The sequence below is a fragment of the Trichosurus vulpecula genome, chromosome 2 (genome assembly GCF_011100635.1).
Source record: "Trichosurus vulpecula isolate mTriVul1 chromosome 2, mTriVul1.pri, whole genome shotgun sequence".
Classification (NCBI taxonomy): domain Eukaryota; kingdom Metazoa; phylum Chordata; class Mammalia; order Diprotodontia; family Phalangeridae; genus Trichosurus; species Trichosurus vulpecula.
Window position 1 is genome coordinate 228789972 of NC_050574.1, and position 11733 is coordinate 228801704.

General features: G+C 37.9%; 1 protein-coding gene across 1 annotated transcript in view; it reads right to left on the reverse strand.

The window, feature by feature from the left end:
- Positions 1-11725, reverse strand: part of CIR1 (corepressor interacting with RBPJ, CIR1) — a 34540-nt gene extending 22815 nt beyond the window's left edge. Inside the window, exons 1-7 of the mRNA XM_036743364.1 lie at positions 11594-11725; positions 8680-8774; positions 6483-6556; positions 5884-5894; positions 5718-5782; positions 5254-5302; positions 3896-4013 (exon numbers count right to left, since the gene is read on the reverse strand). Coding sequence (XP_036599259.1) covers positions 3896-4013; positions 5254-5302; positions 5718-5782; positions 5884-5894; positions 6483-6556; positions 8680-8774; positions 11594-11665 — 484 coding nt within the window. The 5' untranslated portion in view covers positions 11666-11725. The remainder of the gene's footprint in view (positions 1-3895; positions 4014-5253; positions 5303-5717; positions 5783-5883; positions 5895-6482; positions 6557-8679; positions 8775-11593) is intronic.
- Positions 11726-11733: the final 8 nt, after the last annotated feature.

The following is an 11733-nucleotide window of genomic DNA, read 5'->3' on the forward strand; positions in this document are numbered from 1 at the left end:
TAAGACTGGGACATGAGGTAAACCTTTTCCGTTATTCATTAATTCACTCAACAAATACTTATCAAGCTCTAATTCTACTCACTGTACTAAACGGTGTGTGGATGGGGTGGAGGGGGTGGTTAATAAAGATGTTTCTGCCCTCAAAGAATTTATACTCTAACAATGAGAACCATCACAGCATATTATTAAGGAATTACTATTTTTCTTCTATTTCTTTTCATTTTGTGATACAGACATGGGGTTATTTGAAGATTTTTCCAGAATCCTAAATGAACTGATTGACTGATACGGCAAGTAACAGTCGTTGGTGCAGATTTTTCTGAAAGGCAACTAACTGTTTTTACAGAACATAAAGGAGACTCGCCCTCTATTTTGGGGATGTGTTAAATACAAATGTGACCTACTGAGGCCATTTGATCACAATGATCTTAGCCAATCAAAGGTATTTTGTCTAGTTTTTATCAGATAAAATTTTGGATAATATTAGAACAAAATGACAACTGACTAGTTAGTACAGGGGATAGAATTCATTGAAGACCTTGGAGTCAGGAAAACCTGAATTTAAATTCTGCCTCACATACTCCTTGGCTGTGTGATTCTGGCCAAGTCATCTGACCTCTCTCTCCCTCAGTTTCTTCAACTGTAAAATGGGAGTACTATCACCTACCTCAAAGGTTGTTAGGATCAAATAGTTAAAATGTATACAGCACCATACAAACCTTACAGTGTTATATAAATGCCAGCTATTACCATCATCATCATCTTCATCTGTTGCCTCATAAAATGCAGAAGCAATTTTAAATGAGCATTTGAAAAATTTTACTAAGAATTAGTTAGAAAAGACTATACTTATTGAACTGTCCTAAAGTAAGCTTCTTAGTCGTTACTGTTTCAAATGATTTGGTCTTGTAGGCCAAAGTTCTATTTTCTTCTGAGAGTTTTGAGGGCATTAGCTATGCACCAAGTAAGTACTCTTGACAGGGTGAAGAGTATAAAATAACATTATGGATATAAAACTACTTCACAAAACATAAAAAATGCTATATCATTATAATAAAAAGGAATTACTGTTATTAGATTTTTTTTAAATTAAAAATTTTAAATTAGGGACTACCTCATCAGAGCTATGACACTTTGCCAAGAGAGTCTCCTGGTCTCTCAGTTTATAGAAAGGCCCATGAGGATACAGAACAGAAGCATATAAATTTGGGAGACCTTGCAGAGAATTTTCTTCCTGCTTAAAGAAAAGTGAAAGATGAATGAACACACCACCTATTTCTACTGTTCCTCACAGTTAAATCCTATCAGCGGGTACTTGTTAAATAGAGAGGATTACCATATTTACTTGAGCTCCTTCTTGCCACTCTGAATGGGAAATATTTCCTTTAAAAAAAAATCTCAGAGTAAGACTGTTTCTGATTGGCAACAGGACACCTCTGAATGCTTGCTAAGAGAAACTGAAATAACCCTATTTACTGAAAGCAAGAGAAAGAGTCCTTAACCACTATTCATTCATACATCTTCAATCATTCTTACTAAACCTTCAGAGGCTCTTCTGGGGGAGAACTTTTGATTCTGGCTATGGTAGCTACTAGTGACATTGATCTAAATATCTACCTTAATGAATGGATCCCTACTTCAAAAGTCTACCAACAATCCTGAGAGTGCCCTTGGTTCATCCAATTAGAGAACATTTTATGGGAGGAAGTGGGTGTATTTTTGTGAGCATAGGACAGTGGAAAGCACAATGGCTCTGCTGTCAGAGGACATATCTGACACTACTGGGTGAGAGTGAGTTACTCAGCTCTCCTGAGCCTTGACTCCCTCAGCAGTAAAATTACAGAGTTGGACTGGATGACCTCTGAGGTTGCTTCAAGATTTAACTCTGATCCTGTGACTGATGGTAAAGCTTTTGAAGGCACACAAAAACACATGAAATGAAGAGTGGCTGAAAACTTTTTTCAAATCACAGAAAAAAGTTATTTATTCCTCTTACCAAGCTTTCAGAGTATTTGATGTCTCTTCTATATTGGCCCATTAGAGGGAGAATTATGAGGGAAAAAGAAAAAAAAATACAAAATTTGTTTCTTCCTCAAAATTGGGAGGTAGGGAGAGGAAAATAGCTAACCAAATTACATGATTTGAAATATTTAAAAATTAAAGAGGAAGCAATGCTATAACAGAAATAGCTAATTTTACATAGTGCTTTCAAGTTTATGAAATACTCTATATATCATCTCATTTGGTTGGTCCTGATAGCACCCATGAGTAAGACTACAGGTACTATCTCCACTTTACAAATAAGGAAACTGAGGCACAGAGAAGTTAAATGACTTGCCCATGGAAATACAGTTAGAGTAAGTGCTTTGGGATAAGAGCTGAACCCAAATATCCAGACTCCAAGTCAGGAAGGACTGTGGTCAGTCTCGCTGAGGGAACAATCTATACCAAAAGACCAACACTCAGTAGTGTCCCTCTACTACATAAGGAGCTAGACTCATAAAGGTCACTAGAAATTAGGAATTCAATTTCCACTCCTATGGACTGTGCCAAATCTGATTCTGAAGGACATTTTAAACTCAAATCTCTTTTGTCAGAAGCACCCCGTGGCCCTGAGCTGAATCTGTCTTGCTTGAAGAAGTAGGGAGCTCTCGTGGGGGATCCCCGTTTACAGGCTAGATTGGCATTATATGTGTTTTGGATTAATTTGGGGGGTGGAACTGCATCCCTGGCCCTGACCCTGAACTTCTGTTCTTCAACTGTTGGGTCCAAAACATGGTTGAGCCCTCAACTAGGGCAGCTTGTGAATCTAGCATCAGAAAGCCTTGCGTTTGCATCCTGTCTCTCTGTGTGACCTTGGCAGTGTCATGTAACTTCCCTAGGCTTTGTAAAATGAAACAGGCTGAGCCAGATGACATCTAACATCCTTTTCAGGTTTAGATTCACAATCCTATGTGTGTTGCTGCCTCTCGCTGCTAGTAAGACACAGAGGTCAAGTCTTCTCAGTTTGAACACTTTTTTGGTAAAATATGCCAAGGCATAGAAAACTGAATTTAATAAAAGGACAAATATTATGTTTGGGAGGAGGGGGAGGAGCTGAAACAAAATCTGTTGATGCTTTTAGATTGTGTCTCGACTGAGTAGAAATAATTTTTTGGTGATTGCCCAACCCTAACCTGACTCTGAACAACCCAAATATAATTCAGGATGTTCTGGATAGGCTGCAATGACTACTTCTGAAAGTAAGTTATGTTTCAATCAACAAGCATTTATTCAATGCCCACTATGTGCCCCTCAATTTAATATGACAGTTTTACATACACAGGGGTACAAAAGATAGAAGACTGTAATAAGAATAACTAGCACTTAGATAGCACTTTAAGGTTATTGGGTCATACAACTAGTAGGTGTCTGGGGCAGGATTTGAGATCTAGTTTTCCTGACCTCAGTTCTTGCATTCTATCTACTTCACCAGCCTACCTGCCAGGGGAAAAAAAAGAAGAGAGATGGCTGTGGCTCTCATTTCCACCTACTTTCAGAAAGGAATCAGAACATGGAAAACAACCACTTCTCTCTCTTGGGTGTGTTCCTCTCCCTTCTCCCATTTTAATAAATTTAACAGTGTTGTAAGTATGCTTAAGGCTTAGGACAATGGGCAATGATTCCTGGTCCAGAAAAAACAAATTTAATTTTATCGAATGATATCTGGTAAACAGTTTTGACAATACAACAATTCTGATCTAGAGATACAACCTTAATTTTATTCTTGGACAAGTGATATACCAATCCAAATACAGCAAGGCAACCAAAAAAAATCATATTTTTATCTTCTTCTCCTGTGCCCTAGGTGGAAACCCACATAAAAAAATAAAATAAATCTTAGTCCGTTGCCTACCTGAGCCATCATTGGAGACTGAACTTGCATTGATTCCAGAAAGACCAAACAAAGGACACTCTCTATCAGTGTTGACATGACCCCATTTGTGACATTTAATGCACCTCACATTCCGCACCTACAGAACCAGAAGTATTGTTATGGTTACTGAATATTTTGCAGATTTTTTTTTTGCTAGCTTAACTCCTTTATTCCTATGAAGCACTGAATTTAAATTATTTTGGAATAACAGATTTTAACCTATTTTAAAAGATCTCCAGGAAAAGAGATGCTATACCCTCCTTTAGTATCGCCAATCCAGTGATTAACAACTTTAAATGTAAGGAAATTCTAATATCTAGCCTAAATTTCGAATGGTGAAATTTAAGCCTATTTCTTTTTACCATCTTAAGTGAATGACTGCCTCTTTAATATGGCAATTATTAAGTTACCCCTTCAGCCTTGAATTATCTAGACTCAATTCTTTATAGCTTTTCTGTCTTGTATGTAAAGGCTCATTTTGAACCTAGAAGCCAGCCCCCAAGTAAGGGGACAGATTAATTTTTTTAGTTTTCAAGTCAACAGACAAAAACATTATGGTGCTTTAAGGCAGGGATTGGCAAACTATGGCCCACAGGCCACATCTGGCCTGCTACCTGTTTCTATAGAGTTTGTGAGCCAAGGAGTTTTTATATTCTAAAAAATTAGTTCTCAAACTCAGATCTAGAGACAAAACAGGCTCACTGAATGTCTACAGAAAGGAGTGAAAGAATTCTGCAGAAAGCCTCAAAAAAGGAGAGAACACAACTGTCAGGTTATTTCCAGGGTCCTAAACAGGGTGTGCTGTTAATCCTTTCCCCTTTCTTAAGTGTGTGGAGGGATCAGAGTCCAAGTTGGAGCTGGTTTAGGTTTGGCTCCTCTTGTTCTCCATAATGAATGGTGCTCTAAACTTCTTTTAGTTACTGTGTCAGAAAAACATGAACACATATGAACAAAAAACCAAAGCATACTTCCATAGTTTTAGATAAGGCTACACTCAAAATACTAAACATGAAGACAAAATCTTGGGTACCTTGGTGACCTAATGACCCAGACTTGACAAGCCTGTTTCTAGATCCTGACCAAAAAATCTCCATAGCTCTCAAGACACCAAAAGCTTGAAGCAACACCTACTGCATACACATAACTGTCTTGCCCATGTTTTAAGTGTACTCATGTTTTTTTAGCTCTGAATTTTCTTTTCTTATCTGATGTCAACAGAAACTATACTGTAAATACTGTAAAAGTGATCACACTGTACACTTTTGCTGAATGTCATAATTAAAGAACAATTTGAAATATAAATGGTATTCTGACAAAATGAAATAGACATCCTTTACCTGAATACCAAATGGCTGGTCTCTGATATTCATGTCATCCTTTGCATATCTGTTAAGTACAGAAAATGAACATATTGCAAAAACTTGAAATAATTCAGTCATAAGTTACAGTTAATCTGAAAAAGTTTTCTAATTCAGAGATTATCACATTATTTCATTTCAACAAGCAAAGAACTATAAAATCCACAACAAGCAACAATTCTCAATGGAGAAGTAATTTTCAAAAGGCACATCATAGTTATACCTAGTACTGAGTCTGTCAATTCAGAATTTGCAGAATAAGCAGGTAAATTAAATAAAAAATTGCCAAGATCAAGCAGATCTGTCACATGAAAGCATTTTTTTTAACAAATCACTTTTTTTTTAAATGAAAAGAAGAGGCAACAAAAGAAGTAAAAAAGGGGAAAAGAACAAATAAATTTTATGATTTACAAATTTTAGTTAGAAAAGGTAACGGTTCTTACTTTTCTCGTGGGGCTCCTTTCTGCCATTCAAATTTGTATTCCGTCTCTCCTTTTGCATCTTCTTGCTAGAAATATAAATGTGAGTCTTTAAAAATATACATGTTATAATCAATGACACATTTTATTGAATTTAAAATAAATGGAAAAACAGAAAATAGTATTTTACCTCTTTGTTTTCTTGATTGAATATCAAACACATGAAAAAGACAAGTTTAAGAACATTAATATACATTACATACTATATTAATTCTATATTTAGCCATTTATAACAGCATCATATTGCAATTAATAAAGAACTCAATTTCTTTTTTCCTTGCTTCCTCCTCTCACAGAGTTAAGTTTTAGAACAATAAAGAATTGAAAGCAATTTAAAATTAGACTATTGATAAGCATGCTAAATTCCTCAGTTTTAAACTTTCAGCACAACCATCATGCTGACATGGGAATATTATATTTCCAAGTTCTTTATGGGTTGTATTCAGTAATAAAGATATTTGCAAAAATGGAAATATTAAATGTGTTCAGTTCACACTGAATTTTTCTTTTAAGAAAGACAAAATTAAAGTACTATTGCCTAAGCAATACAAATATTTATATTTTTTAAAATCTTCTCTTATCTATTAGTTTCCTAATTATCTTCATATCAGTACAATACCATTAAAAAAAAATTTTCCTTAATACTTACTTGTTATAACACTCCTCAATTATTAGTTGGACCCCTCCTCTCCCAAAGACTTTTCAAAAATAAAGCAACCATGCTTTTACCTTTTTTAGCTCCTGGTGGGGCCTCATACATAAAATTAAGGCCATTCTTTACACGTTCATCACCCATAAGCAACCTAAGTGAAAGAAGACATAGGTCTGAAAATTATACAAAAGAACAAAATGCATTCTAAAGAATAATTCTTCCTAAAAACAGAACCTGATACAAAATACTTTTTTAGTGAGACATCTATAACTTTTACTTCACAAACAGCAAGTATACTTTATATTTCTGCACGTAAATTTAAACAGCTTTACATAATTACTAGCACAAAAGGTTTGATTTAACAAATTACACAATGTTAATTTAAGGAGGAGTAAAGTCTCAGGCATATTTGCTAAAAGAAAAGAGAGGACTACTTTTGCCCCCAGAGACTTTTCTTCAATTTATGAAGTACTAAAAAAAAGCAGTAGGACTTCAAAGATGTCAGTATTGCATATTTTGTAATAAATAGAACTGAGTTCAATTCACACAATTATAAAATGCCTACTATGTATAAAGCAGCATGCTAGATTAAATAATGCTACCACACTCCATTCCTCACTATGTTTTCCCTCTACCCCAAATTAGTTGATGACTGCTTAAATCATCATGTAACAACCTGAAATAAATATTGTGAATATCTCTATTTAGTCAAAAGTGAGCAACAGTTTTAAGAGTCAAAATCAAAATAATGGTATTAAATAATTTTGAAACCTAAATGTCAAGTTAAAGAGTTTGATGGACTATGCTACGAAGATGAGGAAAATGATTTCATGCTATGGTCTAAATCAGTGTTTTTCAAACTGTGTTCTGGGGAACCCTAGGTATAGCAAAGTGATCCAAAAAGTTCCATGACGAAAATGTCCTAACAGAGTATAGGCACTCATAGCAAAGCTATATGCTTCACTGCTTATATCAGCTATTCACAATGTATGCCTTTATTCAATGTGGAAAACAATCAAAGACTGAGTGAAATTGGTAAAAAATGGTTTCTTATTGGCCTAGAGTCTACCACTACATGCATATGCCAATATGCGTCACATAACAGGTTGTCAGTCTGGCCTGTGGTATAGGGTATGTAAAATAATTTTTATATATTTGCAGAGGTAGCCTAGTACAGTATAAAGAACATTGGACGTAGAGTTACTCAACACCTAAGTTGAATCCTGCCTCTGACACTTACTACTTGAGTGCACACAGACAAGTCACTAAGCCTCTTAGAGGCTCAGTTTCTCATCTGTAAAATGGGGATGATAAACCTGTAGTACTTACCTCACAGGGTTGCTGTGCTGGTCATATATGACAATGTACATAAGAAAACCTTGTAATCTTCAAGGTGTATAGAGATTTCAGCCATTAGCATTCATTTACACTTTCAGGATTTAAACACACACACCAATACCTATTATAGGACTGGATTTTTTTGTGGTTTTTGGATATGAGCTTGCATTGATTTCACAGGTGTAGAGCAGGGGAGGAGAAACTTTGGCCTGGGGGCCAAACGTGGCCCTCTAGGTCCCCAGGGATTTATTCTGTGAAGTTTGGAATCAGTCAAAGGGCCACATCTGGTCTCAAGGCCATAGGTGGTTCCTCAACCCTCCTGTGGAGAGTACTCAGTAGCAAGGAAACTCCTACTCATTCGGATAACCAATGGCAACTTCTGGACTTAGTTGCCTGGGGTTAAGTGACTTGCCTAAAGCAACAGAGTAAGTTAGTGTCTGACCTAAACTCAGATTCTGAAACTGGCCTTTTTTTCTCACACGGTTCAATATGAATAATTAGGTAAACCTGAGAAGTAGTAACAGGAAAGCTCCAATTGTAAAACATTTAAAAACCACAGTCCTAAAGATGAATTATGATTTGAGAGCTGTTGTATAATAACCCCATGTGATCAAAAACATTAATTTTTAGGGTAAAGATTATCTAAAATGATGTGTTCGAAAAGAATTACTGGACCATTCAGAAAATGTTTTCTGTAACAAAGGAATATTTTTCAAACTCCAAGTTCTGAATCAGTCAAGGTAATAATTTTTAAGGAAAAAATGTACTGGAATTGTGGTTTACAACATGCTTGAAAAGTTAGTAGGTTCCTGACTCAAAAAGAAAAGATCTCTCACAAGCTATACATACAGTAGATTGGTGGGTGATTTTTGTCACTTAAGCATTTTAGTTCTTTTCTAACTTAAAAAAAGAGACAAACATCATGCCATTTCTCACCTATTATCATATGATTCTTGTTCCTTAAGGTACTGTTGCATTAACTCCTCTTGTTTCTTCTTATCATATGATATTTTCTGTTCAGCCATCCATACCTTATTAACAAAGTAAAACATTAAACTTAGCATTTAAATTTAAGTTTCCCTTTTACAAAAAGATTAAATTCTATTATTTATATCTATTTCCTTAAATAAAGACATACCCAGATGTCTCTTCCCACTGTACCCCCAGAAGATTATTCCAGGTGAGTGCAGGCTCTGGCTGGTCCTATAACAGCAGAAAGAGTATGCACCTAGCAATGAACCATTTATTTGTTTGAGAATGAGCTTTGCAAAGTCTGGAGAGGGTCTTACCAGAGAGCTGGCTACCAAAAAATAAATATTTTTTGGCCACAGCCAACTCATTCCAAGACAGGGAAGGATTGTGATCTCCACTGCTGGAAGAAGCAGCTACACTGATGATAATATTACCAATCTTTTAGAATACTGGAAAAAAAACACTTTATTCTACAACAGATTTGCATGGCATAACAGGAAACTTTTCATAATGGATAAAAGGCTGGCTCCAGTCACAAAGACTTGGGTTCAGGTACAGGTCACAGAGGTAGTAAGTGTATCAAGTGTCTGAGGCAGGATTTGAACTCAGGTCTTCCTGACTCCAGGGCTGCCCAATCTCCCAATTCTCTGTTACCCTTCATTGTCTGTTACCTCCAGATCATCTCCAACTACTTCCCACCCTTGATCCTATCTACACCTCATTCTCTCCGTCCAGGTTTTCAACCTCCAGTCACCCCAGCCTACTGGCCATTCCCATCAAGATCCTCCCTAGACCTGCCTCCAGTCACCCCAGACTACTTGGCCATGCCTAGATCCCTCCCACAGAGAGGTCTGTATATAAGATCTTTCTGTATATAAAATCCATCTTGTTTCCATTACATCACTCAGATTCAGTATGGCCTACTAGGACTCCAAGCCTCACCTCTGAGATTGCTTAAAAGTCTAGACAATATGGCGGATTTTTAGAATCACGCCCACCTTTGTTTTTCTTTGGCTGAAAGAAGGCTTGGATGGAAGGCTATTTCAGGGTCCCAGCCCCACTAAACCTCAACATACCTATAAACAAAGGCGAACAGCGTATCAAAGCTATGCCTTGTAAGATTTATTCTTACGAGGCAATAGTTACTACGGGGTAACAGAAAGGGATTATTTACAAATCAAAAAGGTAGCTACAGAATCCGACCAGGTTGGGAGCCTTCCATAAATAAATAAAAGTAAAATTTCTCAGGCCTCCCTCTAGGCTTCTAATCTCAGGAATTGTCGGAGGTCCTTTAGTTAATTTCAACATTCCAAGGGAAAAGGCTTCTGCCATCCAAGTAAACTCCTCAACAAGAGAGGCAGCTCTGGACCCTAAATAACAAAGACTTAATAAAAAGGTATCAAGAATCAGTAATAAAAACCTAATAAAAGGAAATTAAAAATTAACACAACAGGCCCTATTAAATCCTATAATCATTCAATACTGTTCACCTTTAAGCCGAGATTAGGAGGCCCCAACAATTCTCCCAATCATCCTGGCTCACAGCCTTGCAGGCATCTATGACTTCCCTTTTTCTAATCCCCCGCCAAGTCCTGTTGATCATAGCCTTCCATTTCATATTAGTAGCTTCCTCTGAGCTCACAACACAACCACTCCAGTTAAGGTCCTGCTTTATTCAGCCCCCCTATCAGTTTTTCTGACTCCAGTCTCTTCTGTTCCAGACCATATTTCACATCACAATGGAGTAATCTTTCTAAAGCACTGCTCCAACATCTCCTCTCTATTCACAACACTTCACTAGTGGCTCTCTATTGCTCACTAAAGCAAATCAGAACTCTAGATCCTGGCATACAAAGATAGGAGAGGAAAGAGATTACTTCTGATGAATGAAAGCAAAGGCTTCATGGAGGAGGTGGCATGGCCCTCAAAGGAGGAGTAATTTCCTAAGGCAGGGAGATGAAGAAGAGCGAAAGAAGAACATTAATTCATAAAAAGGAAGGCCGGTGATAAAAGGAATTCAGGGTACACTACGGCTAAACCTTACTGTGGGGCTTCGAAATGTCCATTAGAAACCCAGCTTTGTGAATTAACACGGAGAAAAACCTTCTATGCCCATTCCAATCTGGGGGTATATAAACCCAAATGATTTTTCTGCTACAGTACTGATTTCTCTACTAAAAATGTTAAGCCCAACAGTAGCATTATTTCTGTATGCTGTCTGTTTTAATTTAGATCTCTTTTCAGCACAGGCTACCTGTATTACTCCAGATAAATCTGCTCTGAATAGAGGACAAAACAAAAAAATCCAACACGCCCCTTGGACTAAGCTAGGAGGTGGGCTCGGAGCGCTGGACGTTAGCAATCCTCATATTTACCGTAAGCATATCTGAGAATTCTTGGACAGGCAGAAGAATCTATTGCAGAAGAGGATGGGGCAAAGGGCACGGGGGCACCAATAACGAGTCGTTGAAGCATCTGTAGTATAGACGGAGTCCTGACAAGAGGCTCGATTAAATGCACCATCGGCTTCCTTGCGGACGGAGTAAATTAATACGCAGGCTAAGGATCCTTACTGAAAACCTGGGCTGTCACTCACTCGTCTAAAAAGAGGTTCCAGAACAAGTCAGTAAACTCCTGACCACCGAAGGGAGACCAGCATCTCCAAGATTTACGGAGCGCGGAAAGGGAATTATCGAGAGCTCCCCGAGACCCCCGGGGTAGTGGCCACTCCGCCGCGTCTCCAGAGCCGCTTCCCCGGCGACGGCATCACCGGACGCTCCCGGCCGGCCAAGGGCCGGGGACGGTCCCCGCCTTTGGCCGGCTCGGTCGCCGCCCCCTGCCCACCCCACCGCACTTCCCCTGCGCCGGCCCCTCTTACTTTCTTGATGTTGGACTTGGACGCCGGATGGAAGTCCTTCTTGCACATGAAGTTAGCGAATGATTTCCCCATGTTTGCGCTGGACGTGGAGACCGAGAACCTCCCGACATCAACAAGCTTCCACTATCGAACCGGAACTG